This window comes from Danio rerio, chromosome 7 (genome assembly GCF_049306965.1).
Source record: "Danio rerio strain Tuebingen ecotype United States chromosome 7, GRCz12tu, whole genome shotgun sequence".
NCBI classification, from domain to species: domain Eukaryota; kingdom Metazoa; phylum Chordata; class Actinopteri; order Cypriniformes; family Danionidae; genus Danio; species Danio rerio.
The window spans coordinates 20,385,969-20,405,188 of NC_133182.1; the positions used below are offsets into that span (position 1 = coordinate 20,385,969).

Genomic DNA, 19,220 nt, shown 5'->3' on the forward strand with positions numbered 1-19,220 from the left:
CTAAATTGTCCGTGGTGTATGAGTGTGAATGAGTGTGTATGGATGTTTCCCAAAGATGGGTTGCAGCTGGAAGGGCATCCGCTGCGTAAAACATGTGCTGGATAAGTTGGTGGTTCATTCCGCTGTGGCGGAATAGAATTATAATTCTAGAGTTCTAATACTAATTTATATAATATAAGTTATTAGCAAAAATGACGTTTTAGTGTAAAAAGCTTTAATTTGTAGTAAAATGGAACTGGGGGTGGCTTTGTTTTCCTTTCTTCAAAGCTACTCTTCGGTTTAGGCTTTTGAACTCTAACTCAGAATAAAATGACCATAAGTTACCACAGTGATGAAACAGGATTAAATGGCACTTATTTTACCCCTTTTCAAGATTTAAGATGATACTTTTGTGTCTCTAGAATGTGTCTGTAACGTTTCGGCTCAAAACACCCATCAGATTATTTATTATAGCCTTCAGAATATTGGATTTTCTGCTTTGAACACATGGTAGTTGTTTTGTTGCCTGTGCCTTTAATGCTAGTTCTCCCCACCCAGTGTTCCCTCGTGCCTTTCAGAATGTGCATTAACGTTATGTCAGGGTACAAAATAAACCTGATTTAACGTCCACAAAATGGGATTGAAGCATCTTCTTTTATATTGTACAGACACACGACTGTGGTTATAAAGATGGTAAAATCACTGTGATTCATTACAAACATGCACTGTTTTAGAAATGTTTTAAACTTGTAAAAATCATTCTTGATGCTCACATTTCATGATGATTGATGATCACAGAGTGCTGAACAGATCTTTTAATCCTGGTTGCTTTACGCACGTCCTGTTTTATGATTGAACAAGTTACTACGGAGATTACTGATTGTCAATCAATTCGGTGGGTTGGGAAACATCATGTTGCGGTCAGCCTCAAAATAGGAGGATTTTGGATCCTATTTTAACATCATGAAATTAAAACCCTTTAAAACCAGCCAACAGTTTTGAGGCCAATATCTCATAGTTTGCACAAACTTAACTTATCTGGGTAAAAACCCAAACCAGTTTTATGCAACATGCTTCGGATTTTAATAGCTCTGTCACATTAGCCTGATAGCGATGTGTTTGTATTTAAAGGAGGCAGGCGCAGTACAGGTTTTGCTGGTATCTGCCACTGGTGGGCCTAAAGCTCCATTGGACAGCTGAACACCTGCCCTCATCAGAATACCAAATGAAAATCAGTAAAACCAGAGTCAAAATGTACCAGCTCAAACAAGCACTCCTGCAACACATGGTAAGACAGTTTGTATATGATTCAGAAGGTTTTTCAGTCATGAAACTAAACAAATATGAAAAATATTGTGTGACTTTGTTGGACTTTATTGAAGAGAGTGAGCTGCATGTTCTAACCTGAAATACATTACCCATAAATGGTCTAACAGTTTTCTATATTGCTTTGGCTCATTTCTTAAATAATTTTTTCTTATTTCAAATCAATAAATTGAAATCCTAAACAATCAGCTTCGTGTACACATCAGATTGGAACTGCTTATTTGTTTGAGCAAATTTCAAATGCTACAAATGCAGTAAGTACAATTGTCTGTAGTTTGCACAACAACAAATTGCATAAGGCTTGATCAAAACTGAGGAGTTGATTCTCACTGTGTAAATTGTCAAATATCATTTCAATCATTTTCCATTATTCCATAAATATCTGATATTGACATTGTTTGTAATGTCTGCTGAATTGGCAGATGACCCCAAATTGCAATACAATTTAACCAATTATCTAATTGCACAATCACTGCCATTTTTTTGAGAATGAAGGAGTTCATTTGGAAGTATAATATTAGTATATATTAGTATAATATTTAGGATGATTACGAATAATGATAGGATGTCATATAATAATAATAATAAGAAGAAGAAGAATATTTTTTTCATGGATGTTACTTTGTATTTTTTTGAATTTGTGGTAATGTAAAAAATGCATGTACTACAATCATGTAATGTTGAGTATAAATACAAATGACTCTTCTAAATGAATATCAGATTTTTGTAAAACGTTAATTTTCATGGTTGACTGTCTTGGTGAATATACAATTAAACATTTTGACCTCTGTGGCCAACATAATGACCAAAAATTTTATATTTTGGTGGCCTCAGCCAACTTACTGACGTGATAACTAGATTTTGATACATGAATTATATATTTTGGGTCAGTTAGTACATTTTGCACACATACAATAAAGTTCTAAAGTTCCAGCAAATAGTTGTGACATTTGCATTTGCAGTTTACAGAAAAAAATATTTCAAATTTGCCAAAGCAAAGCATTGAGGAAAAACTGTAAATGGATTGCACATAAAAAAATAACTTGTGCAGTGTTGCTTTTTTAAAATGTGCATGCATAAGAAAAAATGTGTGTTTATATTTATATATATATATATATATATATATATATATATATATATATATATATATATATATATATATATATATATATATATATATACTGTGTGTGTGTGTGTGCATGTGTTTTTGTGACATATCAGGACACAAATCTGTATAATGACAGGTATTACAAAAAGGAGGTGAAAAATGAGGACATTGGTGACGTCGTCATTTTTCAAAAAGCTTATAAATCACACAGTATAAGTTATTTAGAGAGTAAAGCTGTACACAGTCTCCTGTGATGATTGGGTTTAGGAGTAGGGTGGGGTGAGGGCAATACAATATACGGTTTGGACAGTATAAAATGAATGGAAATCTATGTAATGTACCCACTTTTCACAAAAACAAATGTGTCTGTGTGTGTGTGTGTGTGTGTGTATGTGTACACTACCTGACAAAAGTCTTGTCATCAATCTCAGTTGTAAGAGCAACAAATAATAACTTGACTTCTAGTTGATCATTTGGAAAAGTGGCAGAAGGTGGATTTTTCCACTGAATCATCTGTTGAACTGCATCTCCAATCATCACAAATACTGCAAAAGACCTATTGGAGCCCACAAGGACCCAAGACTCTCACAGAAATCAGTCAAGTTTGGTGAAGGAAAAATCCTAGTTTTGGGTTACATTCAGTATGGGGGTGTGCGAGAGATCTGCAGAATTGATGGCAACATCAACAGCCTGAGGTCTCTAGACATTTGGGCTTCCCATTGCATTACAAACCACAGGAGAGGGCAAACTCTTCAGCAGGATAGTGCTCTTTCTTATACTTCAGCCTCCACATCAAAGTTCTTGAAAGCAAAGAAGGTCAAGGTGCTCCAGGAGAGGCCCAGTCACCAGATATGAACATTATTGAGCATGAACATTATTGAGCATGTCTGGGGTAAGATGGAGGAGGCATTGAAGATGAATCCAAAGAGTCCTGCAAGAATGCTTTCTTTGCCATTCCAGATGAGTTTGAATTTGAATTTGAGTCAAGTTATTTGAGTCATTGCGGAGATGTATGGATGCAGTCCTTCAAGCTCATGGGATTCAGACACAATATTAGTTCTTTTTCCACTGCACCATGACTTTATATTCTATACTGTACATTATTTCTGTTGTGACGAGACTTTTGTCCAAGCAAAGTCAGACCTTACTGACCTATTTAAATAATTAAAAATCTTGGCATGATCATATTATATTTTGGTAAAATAAGCGTAAATTTAGAGGCCTTTGCCTTTCATATGAGCCACTTCTGATACCAAACGATCAACTTGAAGTCAAGTTATTATTTGTTGTTCCTAAAATTCAAGTTGTTCCTTGGATTTGTGACAAGACTTTTGTCTGGTAGGGTATGTATTTATATAAGAGTGTGTATGTATGTATGTATCTATATACAGAAAGATGTCCTTGTGGTAAATTTAATGCATCTAAACACAGAAAGCATTTCTCTGTGTTGTAGACAGAAATATTTTGCGGTTCTGGCTTGAACCAAGAAATTCTAAAAGCATCTTGCAACTGAAATTTGGTTATTATCATATACAAATTAATATTGATGTAAGTCAGATACACAAATTAAAGCTTTTGATATCACTAGTGAAGGACCTAACTCTATTTAAAAGAATAGATTTTGCATCTAGGAGTTATTGACGAATTAGTGTGTATATAAAATATGATCTAAATCTTTTAAAACAATTATCAAGAGCAATAAAAATGAAAGGTAAGTCCACTTTTTGATAGGTACATAATTGTGTGTTCTCGTTACAGAAAGGAAGCAAAGGGTCAGTTTCTCGTGCTGTTGATCGATTGAGGCGGAAACTTGAAGAATGTGAGATCTGGCTTTTAACAAACACACCATCTTTTACTTTAGACCTACACAGCACCAGTGGAAAGGTAAAACCACACGAGCACATCCTTTCTAACCCACACCATGATTTTTTTTAACAGTTCATATAGATATATAGTTAGATGCATAGATAGATGTATAGTTAGATGCATAGATAGATGTATAGTTATATGGATGGATGGATATTTTGATAGAATGATTACTACATATTTGTGCAAAAGTCCAAAAAGTACCAAATGAGATATTTTTTGTAGAAGCCTTTGAATTATTTTTCTGTCATTACTTTTCCTTCCATAGAGTCACACTGTCCGACTGCTTTCTTTGTATGACCTGAATGAGTGGAAAGACGCCATTGAGAAACAGTGCGGAAACTGTGAGTGTATCTTCATGCTGCTGCACATTTTGTCCTGAAGATTGATTGCAGTTCTTACATTTGTGTGTATGTATGTTTTTCCCAGGTATAGAGACGGTTCCTCCAGACCTACTTTCTGTCACCAGTTCCTGCATCAAACTCAGAATGACTCAACAACCTCCTCTTCACTGTGTTCAGTCCAGTAAAGCCTCCATTGCCTTTTGCAGTTTTTTTGTTTTGTCAGTTCTTTCAATCACACTTTTGCAAAATTAGTATACTTTGTCTCATGTGTGTCTTTCGCAGATGAGAGTGCACAGATATGTGGGAGCTTATATGTGATGGTTCAGTCTGCGTGTGGTCTACAACACCCCAGCAGTAAGTGACAAAACACACGTCTGTCTGTAAAAGAATGGAAGTTCCCGAGCAACACAGCAAACCCACAGACTTATCACACGCATTCTGTGCTAGATATGAAGTGCTTTTGGCTTCTATCAAATATGTTTGATGAAGAAACACCACAAATAAATTAGCTAACTTTAAATGTGAAAATACTAGGCCTGCGCAATATATAGCAAAATCATTGTTATTGCTATGATAGTACATGCAATATATGTATCAAAGTCGTGTATGATAAATTACATTTATTTTACACATTGGTTGTTTATCTAAATTTGACCATTATATGGGGAGTTACTATCTGTATCCCCACCTCCGCAGTAGTTGCGGTTCTGCTATTGGCTGGAGTGGCTCAAAGGTGAAATCAGAGCTGAAAATAAACAATAATGGTGGAAGTGTAGATGAAAGGAAAATGACAACAGCCAATCAGAGTCAGAATGTAGAGGTTTTCCCTCACTCATAGTGCTTTAAGAATCTAATTACAAATTCTAAAGTGCATGATGCAAAAGCACTAAGGGCATATATGAATCCACTTTTACTATTTTAAGTACGGAAAAATATGATTTGTGCTCCAGTGCACGCTCTTACGCTGTGCTTATTCTGTTAATGAGTTATGGGTGTGTTTTGAGCATAACATACATAAAACCAATCAGAGTCTCATCTCCCATTCCTTTTAGGAGTCAGTTGCATCACACCATGACGTATTTGCTATTTACATTGCGGACTTTGTTAGCTGAAAAAACTGAATGCTTCACTAGTGAGAAAACCGTTAAACAGACCATCTGCAGCAAGGATAAAGAATGAGCATCCTCCAATCGGTCTTTACTTTCACTTTCTCTTTCTCTCTTTCGTGGATAAGGAAACAATGTTGTTTGCACAGACATCCGTTAGCCTACATAATTAATTTTGTTTCTTAATTGCAAAGATTTGTTTCTAAACTATTTCTAAGTTCAGTTCTAAATTCCAGCAAACAAATAACATTCAAACGAGTTAAATCCAAACACATGTCCTATGCCTCATATGGTCCAAAATCTGACAGTTGGACAAATCTTAGCTTGTTTTTAATAAAATAAATATAAATATGCATATAATTAATAATACTAATAATAACGTAATGCAAAAGCAAATTAAAGCTGAAAAAAGACCCCCGACATAAAGAAGGGATGAAGGCAGTGGTTTTTATTTTAAGTAGAAAGTATTTTTTTTGTAATATTTTATCACTTTAATTCTTTTTCACTTGTATAAATATACAGTATTTGCGTATTGCTGTACATCCTTCGTGTATAGAGCAATGTGTAAGCGAGGTGCACAACTAGCACACTCTGCGCTGGACTTTAGACCTGCTTTCAGCTAGTCTATTGCACAGTGTATTTTAGTTCATCAAAATATCAATGCGCCAACAATGCCCCTTAACACAGCTCTTTTCTAGACCGAAACACCCATGAGTCCATATGGGTGGCACAAATGGATTTGCTATTTAAACAACATGGCGGAAAAAGGCAAAATTAAGGTTGCACTGGTCTGAAAATAGCAACATGTCAGGGCAAACTCATCTTGTGCCTTGTTGCGCTGGGTGTATAATAGACCCCTTTGTAAGTAGAAAAACTGAATGCTTCACTAGCGAGAAAACAGTTAAACAGACCATTTGCAGCGCAATGATAAAGAATGATCCTTCTTCATTTGGCCTCTTTTACTTTCTCTTTTTTTTTACTCCTTTACTTTTGTGGTCTATGGAAACGTTGTTGTTGGCACTCCACTGAAGACATTCATTAGCCTACATATTTAATTTTGTTTGTTAAGTGCAAAGATTTTTTTCAAAACTATTTCTAAATTCAGTTTTAATTTCCAGCAAACAAATGAATAAACAAAAATAATGAAGCGTGGTCAAAAAATTGTGGTTAAATCCAAACTCACGTCCTATTCTTATGCTCCATATGGTAATGCATATGTCTCCAAAACTCGACAGGTGGACAAATTGAAACTTGTTTTTATTAAAACAAATATAAATATGCATATAATTATTAATAATAGCATTTTACAAATGCAAATTGTGATGAATAGACTGAAAAAAAGGCATGGAGGCATGAAGAAGGCATGAAGGTAGTGGTTTATTTATTTTGTGCAGTCTATTTCAGTTCTTCAAACTAGCAACGCACCAACAATGCGGGTTAACACACTTCTATTTTAGACTGAAACAACCATGATTTCACAAAGTGGCACAAATGGATTTGCTATTTAAACAACATTGCAAAAAAGTGAAAATTAGGGTTGTGCTAGTCTTGAAAATAGCAGCAAATCGCGCCAAATACGTCTTGCGCCTTATTGTGCCGGGTGTATGATAAGACCCTAAATATTTACAGTTTTACACCTTTTTTTGTCTGAAATACAATTAATTACAAAAAAAGTTTACTGTAATAATTAAAAAATATATATGTAATAATAAATCATAGGTAATAAAAATAGCATTTTCTAGGGAAATAAAGTATATCGTTATCACAATTCTCAACAACAATATTGCATATTTTTTCAGTATAGTGTAGCCCTAATAAATACCTAAAAAAATTTCAGTCAACATGCATTAAAAAACATCTTCCATTAATTCATGTCACTTGCCCTTTCAGGTGCGTATGTTTGTGTGGAAGTAGACGGCTTTGAGTGTTACGACAGGCGAAAACAAACCAGCCTTTCGGCCTTCTGTGTTACACCACAATGGGATGAGGTTAGTCGTGGGAGGCAGTTGTGAATGTTTAAGAACCGGTTTATGCAATGTATGATCTACAATGTATGCAATTTACTCAATTGATCTTAATTAGCACTATGTGTGGTAATATGGTGTACAGGAGCTTGTGTTTATAGTGGACGGAGCTAAGCAGCTGTTCCTGGTTTTCGTGTGTCAGTACGAGAATGACACACAGAACGACATCGTGGGCAGAACAGTCTTAAATGTGAGTATATGAACTCTAGCCCTAAATTTGTAAAGTCAAGAAAAAGATTTTATTTGAGCTTTTTGTCTAATTGATGTATTTGTTTGTTTAAAATAGATTAAAAGGATGCTGTAAGTGCAGCCTGATCTCTTGAGGAACCTAACTATTTTACGTTTTGTCAGTTTAGTGGCTAATTCGTACGAATTCAGTTGCACAAAAATTTATTTTTAAAAGGAGACATGGAACCCAACCCCACCCCTAAACCCAACTGTCACTGGGAGACGAGCAAATCATACTATATAACATAATTGTATAAATCAATCATTCTGACCCAAACAGTGTATTTTCTGGCCGTTTGATTTTCATTTTATGCTTAAAATCATTAGGATATTAGACAAGTTATAAATCTTCATTGTCCACACATGTGGAAAATCGTTCTTGGACTCTCAAATACAAAACACACACACAGCACAAACACAAAGCTGCCTACACCACAGATTACCAACACACAACCCTGGCTATGAAACCACAGAATAACATTCAACTTTGTATATGCCGAAAGTCATAATCGTTGTAAACACAAATGGAATCAAGACATGTGGAGTACTCCTATTTTAGTTGCATTAATTATTGAAGTCAAGTGCAGTACAAACATGTCAATGCTGTTATCAAACTATTACCGTTTTGTAGGACTTTTAGACGCATTTTGTGACAGGAAAAGTCATGCACACAAAGCTGTTTGACACAGACACACACATGTCCTCCGAGTGCACACCATAACGTGTGTTCATCATCATCACTGAACACTTAACACAGCAATTAAAAAGCGTTCAATTTGTGGAAAGGAGTTTGATTTCTCATGTGAAATTGTACAGGGGAGAAGCCAGTCAGTATAGTTTATAGCTAAATATTTAGCTGTGTTTGCATGTCCTTTATGGCATAGAATTCGTTAAAATAGAAATAAAATACCATTTATTACAATTTTATTAAAAAGCACCTAAATTGTTTTGCATTTTGTGATTATTTATTTATTTATTTATTTACTTTTTCCCCTAGTTCAATAAAAATAAAAATCTATTTTGCAATAATATTTAAAATTATATATAAACATTATTTACCATTTATATATTAGCAAAATATTTAGCGACGTCTGCATGTCCTTTACTGCATAAAATTAACTAAAATAGAAGTAAAATAACTTTTTTAAAAAGTTAATTTAAAAAAAAGCACCCAAATAGTTTAGCTTTTTTTTCAGTTGAATAAATGATTATTTTCCATTCGGATATTTTAGCATTGAAGATTTCTTAAAAATTGGGTAAAAATCTTGTCTCGTCTCATTCTCTTGAACCCAATTTCGTGTCTCGTCTCGTGGAGTAAGCGTCTTATCACACAACTAGTAACAAGAGATTTATTATTATTAATTAAAAATATTTGGTTTTGCTGTGGGTTCTCTGTATCTTCTACCAGAGGGAAGCTTTTCATAAGAAAGGGGATGGGTGAAGTCCTGAACTATTTGTGAGGCCTTGCGTCTGGTCTGGTTTATATACAGTTCACCAAGCTGCTTCTGGGTGTCCATTGTGATCTTTCTAGCTGTGTTAACAATCTTTGCAAGTTTATACTTGCCTCTAGGTCCAAGCATTCTGTACCAGTAAGTAATATTATATGAGATAATACTTTCAACCAGACTGGTAAACCTTCCTCAGAATACCCTTACTAACATTAAAACTATTTCATTTCCTTAAAAGAAAAAGTGTTGCCTTCTTAAAGAATTATAGTCTGCGTATTCACCAAAATTGAAATTACTACTATATAAAATAAGCTTTAAGTACTTAAAACTGTTCACAATCCCAACATGTTGACCCTCAATAGTAACCGGATGACATATAGGCTGCCCTTCCCTACTAATAATTAGTTCCTTAGTTTTCAAAGCATTTAGTGACAAAGCACTCTTCTCACACCATGTCACCAGAGGATATGTGCCCAAAGTAGGCCTTCTCTAGCTCCTCCTTTCCTTTGACCATAAGTCCAACCACGACCAAGTCATCAGCATATAGTTGAGTAGGGTAATATTGCTTTCAGAAATCTGCATTTCTCTTATATACATCAAAAATAATGCAGGTGATATCAAGTAAAGATGATATTTGTTACGTTTTCTAATGTAAGTATATAAAAACTCAATCTTTAATAAATAATATGCATTGAAAATAACTTTAATTTTCTTTTTAAGCCTCAAACTCTAGGTTTTCAAATAGTTGTATTTTGTCCAAACCTTTTTCCATTTCCTTTCTAAACTTTCTATACTATATTCCTTCCTACACTAATAAATTGTACATCAAATTTTTTTTTATCTTTTATGTACTACAACTGCTCCTCCTCTTACTACTAGTAATAACAATAATAATAATTCTTAAAATGTCTTCATAAGAATAAGTATTTATAAGAATAAGTCTTATAAAGAGAATGTTATTTAAAGCATTAATCAAACGACAATTTGCCTTGATTGTTTATATGAGCTATCGCTTTTATTTATTAGGATAATAAAAAACATGATTATTTATGAACTGAAAGATCAAAAGTTTAGTTTACTGTCTCAGTAAAATATTGTTAAATCTATTCAATTAAAAGTATTTTTTATTGTAACAGTATGCACAATATGATATACATCCTTTTAAAAATATTTGTCAGAAATAATCATGTGGCATAAGCAATTCAAAGCATTTTTTGGGCTGTTCTGCATAATACAGTTAATATATTAAGAAATCATATATGTGCTTTACAGTTGGACCCAGACAACATGTTTAAGAAATGGAAAAAGGTCACCTGTTCTTTGGGCCATGTTGACGTAACCTTGTCACTCAAGTATGTGCCCCACCCTCTGGAGCCTCCAAGCACCACCCCTATCCTGCAGGAACCAGTGTTCTGTGTGCCCATTGGACAAGTGGCAATGTGAGTGTACAACCTAAATCATTATTACATACATACACACACACACACACACACACACACACACACACACACACACACACACACACACACAYATATATATATATATATATATATATATATATATATATATATATATATATATATATATATATATATATATATATATRTGTGTGTATATATATATATATATATATATATATATATATATATATATATATATATATATATATATATATATATATATATACACTTTTTATATTGAAAATATCATTTTGTTTGTTTTTTTTTCATCAAATCAGTGACATCATTTATAAATTTTTCAATTAAAGAGTTAAAATGCTGTAATTTACGAATTATTTTAGTAGTTTTAATCAGGACTGAGGTTGATTTACAGATTTATGCAAAAAACAAAACTTAAAAAAAGCATAACATCCCAAGCATAACAAAAGGGTAGTAAATTTGAACAGTGCACAGGTTAATTTATTATTCATTCACTATTATTCATTGACATATATGTGTGTGTGTGTGTGTGTGTGTGTGTGTGTGTGTGTATGTTTATATGTATGTGTGTGTGTATGTTTATATGTATGTGTGTGTGTATTAAATGAAACTATTGGAAAGTAATTTAAATGTCCGAATTATCTTTAAATTAGGAGGAAAGGTTTGTGTTACATATATAATCAACTTCCTTCCTTTGTCTTGAGGTTTCTGTGTGCTGGTTTGCAAATATAGTTTTTTTTAGAGTGTTATCAAAAAAGAAAGAAGAAAATTAAAACAAAATAGCAACTGTTCAACATGTCTGTCTGTTTTCCCTAGGCAAGAGAGTGTGCTGGTCCCACACATTGTCCGTTCCTGTGTGGAGGAGGTTGAGAGAAGGGGTCTGAAAGAAGAAGGCATCTACAGAATTTCAGGAGCAAGCACGGAGATACAAGCACTAAAATATGCATTTAACACTAGTGAGTGTGTGTGTGTCTGTGTGTGTGTGTGTGTGTGTTTGTGTGTTAAATTTTTAGCAGATTCTCAAAGTTCTTATCTCAGAAGTGTGCTTTTCTGTCTTTATCTCTCTCTGTAGATTACCGCGAGGCTGTGAGTAAACTGAGGAGTGTTGATGTGAATGCAGTCTCGGGCACCCTTAAACTCTACTTTAGAGAACTTCCTTTACCTCTTATACCTTGTGAGCATTTCAGTGAGCTTTCAGATGCACTAGGTGAGCTGTTCACACACATGAATGCACAATTGTTGTACTAAAGAGGAAGTCTTTAGTTGTGAAACAGCTTAATAACTTCTTACATGTCAAAGGAAATTTAATTTCTCAATTCATGACTTGACTTTATAGAAGAGATAACAAAAATAGAGATTAAAAGAGATAATAGACCAAGTAAAGAGATAATTCTCCCACAATTCTGAACTATTAACTAAATGTAACCTGTAGGACATGAAAAAAAACTTGATTGCTCCAGACTATTTCAAAAGTATGTTCTGTTTAGTATGAATGTAATTCTGTCCCACAGCTCATTTTATGAGTATTGTGCATGACCTGTTTCATTGCTGGGCGAATATGTGTTTTTAAACAAAATTTTTGAACAAAAATCATTCAGTGACAAATACACTTTTAATTGTAATTGAAACAGTCTTCATTTGAAGTGTCAAATTTTTTTAGGGTGATTTACATTATTTGAGTGGCTACTGTAGATATCAGTGTTTACATACAAAGTACTTATGTGATTATTTGGAACAGAAATAGGGTTAGTGTTGAAAAGACACAGAAAAATCACAAAAGCCGTCAGCTGGTCTCTGAGTTACAAACGCACAAACACAGGTGTGATTGTTTGCTGTGGTTGCTTTATTCAGTGGTTTAATAGACATAATTTTTCAACAAATAATCATGTATATGTGCATAAACATGCAGTGTTAGAACAGTATACATGATAATGATAATAATAATGGTACATTTCGTTTTGTGTAGCGCCTTGGACTTCGAAAAAATGTGTAATTGTTACATAAATTAACTTTGGTTGAGTTTTAAATCTATACATTGTGCACTTTTAAAGTTCATGTCTTTTGAAAAGAATGAGTGGACTCGTCATCCATGTAAATCTTTAGCTATTTCATTTTGACATCTGAATGAAACATTGCCTGCCCGCTTATTGTGCATAACCCGGGAAAACTTGAACCCCCTTCCATCAAACACTATTGCAGTGTGGGGGGTGGGATTGCATTATGATACAAATTACAACTTGTAAGTGTGACTAAAATTGTTGTCTTATTGCTCTCTGTAGCATGCAAAATATGTATGTAGTTCTGTGGGTTATGCTTTCTGGTTAACCGACTGAAGTGGCTTTCACAACAGACACGGAAAGTGCTGGGCTACATTGAACCTCATTGATTTCTATGACTTGAACATGCCAACAAATGTTCTAATACAGCAGAATGAACTTTAGACAAAATTGCACTGTGGTCATAGTTCAATATATTTTAACTGCATCTATGTCAATTAATGTATGTCGATATTATTTGGAGTGCAGGCAGGACCCTTAAAGGTCCAAATGAAGGTGCATTTATTGACAAGTTTATTAAAGGAGGTTCTCGCTCCATGGTTATTAGCACATACAAGAGTTCTGCATTAACCCCCTGGAACCATAAGCTAAGTAAATACAGGAGATAAGGACTTCATTGAGTGGTATTGATTGAGTGGTCTCATGAAACATGATGGTAGATCCGAGGACGGCTATGCTGAAGCCTGCAGTGAAAGATGTCTGTATTTCAGCAGTGATCCCTGTACAGCTTGAACTTTAAGGCTTGATAATCTGAAATGGAGGTGACGACAGCCAGAAGATGCACAAGAATATTTAGTATATGCTTGTGGTCTATGGTGATGTTATCTATATGCATGCTTCGTCTCAGAGTCTGCATGCATTGGATACTGTTTACCATGGTGCGCTAATATTTCTAACTAATATTAAATCCCTTACTTATCATTGTGTGTTGTATATACTAGGGCAGGTTGGTCTGCTTTGTCCATTCGTAGGCTCAAGCCTTGGCATTTCTTTGTTTACAAATCTACATTGGGTTTACTCCCATCATATAAATTACATTTGTAAAAAATGCTATGGCTTTCGGTCACTGGATATCTATTTACTGTCTGTTTCTTAAAGGCAGACTGAGATGGGGAAATAGGCATTTAAATACACAGCACATTTGCATAGAATAATAAACAAATAAAAATGCAGTTTAAAGAATTTGATGGATTTGACACATGTGACGTGTATACTGCCTAATCTTGGCCAGGACGCTTTTGTAAAAGTTTTTTTTTTACAAATTGTTGCAAATGGTTTGAGCATACTTACAGAGCTGAATGCCATGTATATTTATGTACCTGGTCTAATGGAATGACAGTGGTTGGAGAGGATAGTCAGTTGATCACATTGCTGATAGTGGCTCTATGCCTACATTTCCTAATATAACTATCAGTCAGCTCTATGAAGAATAAAGCATTACACTGGTGGGCGGGCATGGCAGTTTAAGACCTCTGGGCCCTGCCCAACCCTGGCTGCCTGTTTCAACACATAAGCCATGATGGGTGTTTGATTCCCAAACACACTGGATGCAATAGACCAATCACTGCAGATTAGAGTCACACAAAAAAGGGGTGTGGAAAAATAAATCCATAAACAAATTATACGGGAGACTCTGGAACAATAAGTTAAAAATAAATGCACAATATAAGTCAATAAAAGTCTTTTTTTTTTTTTTACCTTGCATACATATTAGCCCGTTGTTGGGGACTCCCCAAACTAAATATAATTTTTTTATAATCCATAATAAGGGCACTTTAAAAGAATTTTTCTTGCTTTACAATGAAGCATTACCATAGAAAAATACAATAACAATATAACAAACGATGCTAAATCAAGTAAAAAGAATCCCTAAATGATTTTAATAGAGATTTAAAAGACCTCACTGAATTGATTTACAAAGTGATGATGAATAAGCATTTGAAAAAACCATCTCTCTGTTTGTCTGTCTATCTGGCTGTGTCAGACATCGCTGATCCATTTGTCAGAGCAGACAGCTTGCTGAGTCTGCTGCAGTCTCTACCAGATGTGAACCGCAACACTCTGCTCTTCCTCTTACACCACCTGAGACGGTACACAACATCCTTTTCAATACGTAACTCTCAAAACACTGATTTAGCTTTACTCTAGCCTGACCTCATCTCACATCTGACCTTTTTGCATTCTTCAGAGTTGCAGAGAGGAAGGAAGAGAATAAAATGTCCTTGAGTAATTTGGCCACAGTGTTCGGCCCCAGTCTCTTGCGCCCCCCAGTGTCTCGTGTTGACATATCCCAAGAAGTGGAAGTTCAGGTGGGTTATTTCTGTACAATATCTTCTGTAGCAGATTATTAACTGGTGTGTTGTGCAGTAGAGTTGTATATACGGTAAAAAGTCTAGTAAAAGCAATTATTTTCTTTGAAGACTGTGAGATGTCTGTTTCTCATTTTCTGAAGTTTATTTCAGGAGATGTAAAACAATAGATTTATACCTCTGGAGACTAGCGCATGTTCCTTATAATTGCATGCACTTCTATAATGAAGATCAAATATGGGTGAAATAATGTTGAACTCATTTTTTCATCATCTACTGGTAAGATTCAGAAGGTCATGATTCACGCTGCTTAAATAATTACTTTATATAGCTTTATTTTATATTCTCAGGAGATACAAAACAGATGTTTTGGCACAATGCATTCATCAGTGCGTGATCTTTTAGTAACATTTAAATATGTTAGTAAGTTTAGTGTAAAGATCTAAATTGTCAAATAATTCGCATTTTGGATCTGCACTGAAATCCATAAATATTACTTTAATGTTATCAGATTATAAGTGTCAGAATTCTGCCACTCCGGTCTTGTTAATTCTTGTTTCAGACAATAGTCTGACAGACATTAGTCCTGTCATGTCTTGTATGATGTCCAATTTTTTTACTCCGGTCGAGCACAAATTTTTTGTCATTGTGTGTCATTTGTAAGAGCAGCGTCTCGGCCGCAATCGGGCCGTGCTATTCCTCATGTGATGTGGGTACGCAAGGTCTGGCCGTGTTTGTGACACGTGCTCTCATCCTGGTGTTTGTGTTTGCTCTGTCTGCAACGTGGTGTTTCATTTTCAGCGTCTCAGTCTAGTTTGTTTCGGTTTTGGCTGGTGCTGGGATGAAACGTGCACTGTGAGTTTTATTCATAGTGTACTCGTGTCTTGCGTTCAGTCTTCTGTTGGTGTTATGTTTAGCACGTGGTACGTTTACATGCACTGCATGCTTTAGTTGCGCGGCGAGCTCTCTGGAGAAAGTGAAACCACTCGCGATTTTAGCCGGGCTCGTAAAACAACCGGACACAACAGATTTTGTTCTTCCTGGCTTTTTGTTATTATATGTATATATTATTACGATGTAATGTCTCGGCTGTGTTTTTAAAAATGTAGCTTCCTTTGTTTTCATTTTCCTGCTTCTGCGAGTAACTCTGTAAACCAATAGCGTTCAGCTGCACGTATAGCTCTGCCTTTTGGTACCTTTTTTCCGTGCTAGGTACCCTTTGCAAAGGGTGACTAAAAAGTGGTACGGTACGGTCCGCTTTTAGGTACCCTTTGACAGTGGAAACGTCCATAAAAGCGTACCATACCCTACCGTACCACTCAGTGGAAACGGGCCATCATTTGCTGCGTGTTCTAGTCCTGTTTCACTTAAGCACATGGCTTGTGTTGTTTCTTTATGTCATGTGCTCTCCTGTCTAATGTCTAGTACCAGCCTCCTTGTTAACCCATTATTAGTTTATTCAGTTCACCTGTTTGTTAATAGTTTCTGCTTAGTCTCTGCCTATATGCTGTTCTGTGCCAGTTCGTCGTCGTTTTTTTTCTTGTCCTGTCGTTACTTCCAGCCCTGATGCCTGCCCAGTCAAGTTTGTTTATTTATTTAGTCAATATTTTCAGTCACACTTTATTTTATATTGGTATGTTTGTTGAATTTAAGTTACATTGCATCTACATGCCAACTAATCCTCATTAGATTATAAGTAGACTGTTAGGTTGGGGTTAGGTTTAGTTGACATGTTCCTGCAAAGTTACCTATAGTCAGTTAAATGTCTATTGACAAGAGCTGCTTTTTGAATGTTCCTTTCATGATTCCATTTTACATGTTATATCACATAGACCGATTAACGTCATTGCGTCACCACGCTATCCACGTTTCCTCTGGAGTTTCATGTAATTTCAGGTGTTTCATTTTTAATTTGTCGACTTTAAATGCTGGTCAGCACTTCCACTTTAATTTAGGAACATTTCATGCATGCCCCTGTGACAAACAAGATATTGGATGTATGAACTGCTGGAAGAGTGTTGTTTGAATGGAATTTGATAGCGCACGCCGTATGGGGGAAAACTTCAATGCAGGTGTCTGTGGTTCTTCACTGACTCTGTAGGTGCAGAGAATAGTGTCAAACAGTCATGTGTGTATGAACTATCCTTTCACAAAATGCAATAAAATTCCTACATGATGGTAATAGTTTAAATGCGGTGTTTAAATGTCTGTGCTGCACTTCAATGATGTGACTAAAATCGGCAAACTCCACGTCTTAATCCAGTTTCTGTTTAGTTCGATTATGACCTTAATCAGATTAAATTAATAAAAAATAGCTGTTTACATGGTAGACTCTTAATCAGAGTATTGTCTTACTCATATTAACATCAAATTATTGGTGTCCATGTAAACATACTCATTGACAGGGTTATGCGCCAGTCGTAACATTGCATCTTCTCACCTGATTTTTTTTTTACATTGTGTTTTTTTGTTTTCTGGTCACAGGTCCAGGTGATTTTTCTCTATCTGCAGTTTCAAAACCTTCCAGAAGCTCTCCTCACAAAACATCTGGACATTGATGACCTAGAGTCATGAGCCGTCAACAACTGGACTCCTGTGTTTCCACATAACCATGGTCATTTGTACATTTGTTAAAATTCTCTGTTTAACATTTGTTGAATATTTTATGTTAATCTTATTGAAATGATAGTGTGATAATATGATTAAATAAGGACAACCACAAATAGACCATGTTTAGTTTATAAAATCCAATCATTTACTTCATTCATTCATTTTCTTTTTGGCTTAGTCCCTTTATTAATCGGGGGTCGCCATAGCAGAATGAACTGCCAACTTATCCAGCATATGTTTTATGCAGTGGATGCTGACACACAAAACATTTCAGAGTCAGTTTAAGCAGTGATTCTTTGTTCTCCTCTTTTCTCCAAAGTAGAAAAGAAAGAGGAATATGCTGCATATTGTGTTCATCCAATACAGCATAGATGGGAAGAAAAGTTCAGCTCATTATCAAAAATCTGCGCTGGATTATACCGAAATGCAAAGTTTATTTCAGGAAATCAGTGGCAAAATATTTGTCTGTGTCACTAACTGTAATAATATAAAGAAATCTCCACTGTGCTGAGCGAGAACGCTTACTGTCCAGCGCATCATTGATGATGTAAGCATGCTCAGGCGTAAATGCAACGTGAGTGCTGGCCGTCGGGGGAGACGGAAGGGGGGACAAGCGTGCTTTGGCCCGGTTCAAGGCAACTGTGCATAGTGTGAGTACGCCCTTAGTCTGAAAGTGGTTGAAGTGAAATGAGACAGCTGAAGCATTTGTCGTTGAGAGATGAGAACGTTGTAGCATGAAAGCAGCAGAGCTTTTATTACGCCACTGTCCACCACCTCCAGTTTTTCAGCTCATGATCTTACATTTTGTGTCTTTAAGTTATAAAAATAACAATATTTCTGAAAATATACATTTCATGGACATTTAAACTATTTATGAACAATATATGAAAATGGGCCAATACTTTCAAAACATTATTAAAGGGTCACATTTTTAACAAGATGTAATTAGTTGGTTCCTCTAAAGCAGTGGTCACCAAACTTGTTCCTGGAGGGCCGGTGTCCTGCAGATTTTAGCTCCAACCCTAATCAAACACACCTGAACAAGCTAATCAAGGTCTTACTAGGTATACTTGAAACATCTAGGTAGGTGTGTTGAAGCAAGTTGGAGCTAAACCCTGCAGGGACACAGGCCCTCCAGGACCGAGATTGGTGACCCCTGCTCTAAAGTGTGTGAAGTTAGCTTTCAAAATACTCCATCTATCATTTATACTATGCTGTAAATGCTCCTTTTTAGGTGAAAGCAAAAATAAGTTTTTGACCTTGTAGAATGAGAGTCTCTGGGTGGGCTGAGAGGGCAATAGGAGAGAAAGGTGAAGTGAGACACTTGTAATATCCCACCACAGATGGCCAAGTCTTACACACACTTGTGGGGTTCA

General features: G+C 35.4%; 1 protein-coding gene across 7 annotated transcripts in view; it reads left to right on the forward strand.

Annotated features, from left to right (window-relative positions):
• si:dkey-33c9.6 overlaps nucleotides 1-18,783 on the forward strand; it is a 39,228-nt gene extending 20,445 nt beyond the window's left edge. For all 7 annotated transcript variants that reach the window (XM_073908326.1, XM_073908327.1, XM_073908324.1 and 4 more), the window contains 13 exons: nucleotides 1,111-1,267; nucleotides 4,172-4,297; nucleotides 4,548-4,623; nucleotides 4,709-4,804; nucleotides 4,906-4,977; nucleotides 7,620-7,717; nucleotides 7,839-7,943; nucleotides 10,702-10,868; nucleotides 11,685-11,824; nucleotides 11,941-12,075; nucleotides 14,910-15,015; nucleotides 15,114-15,234; nucleotides 17,719-18,783. In XM_073908326.1, the coding sequence (XP_073764427.1) occupies nucleotides 1,111-1,267; nucleotides 4,172-4,297; nucleotides 4,548-4,623; nucleotides 4,709-4,804; nucleotides 4,906-4,977; nucleotides 7,620-7,717; nucleotides 7,839-7,943; nucleotides 10,702-10,868; nucleotides 11,685-11,824; nucleotides 11,941-12,075; nucleotides 14,910-15,015; nucleotides 15,114-15,234; nucleotides 17,719-17,808 (1,489 nt within the window). In that variant the 3' untranslated portion in view covers nucleotides 17,809-18,783. The remainder of the gene's footprint in view (nucleotides 1-1,110; nucleotides 1,268-4,171; nucleotides 4,298-4,547; nucleotides 4,624-4,708; nucleotides 4,805-4,905; nucleotides 4,978-7,619; nucleotides 7,718-7,838; nucleotides 7,944-10,701; nucleotides 10,869-11,684; nucleotides 11,825-11,940; nucleotides 12,076-14,909; nucleotides 15,016-15,113; nucleotides 15,235-17,718) is intronic.
• Nucleotides 18,784-19,220: the final 437 nt, after the last annotated feature.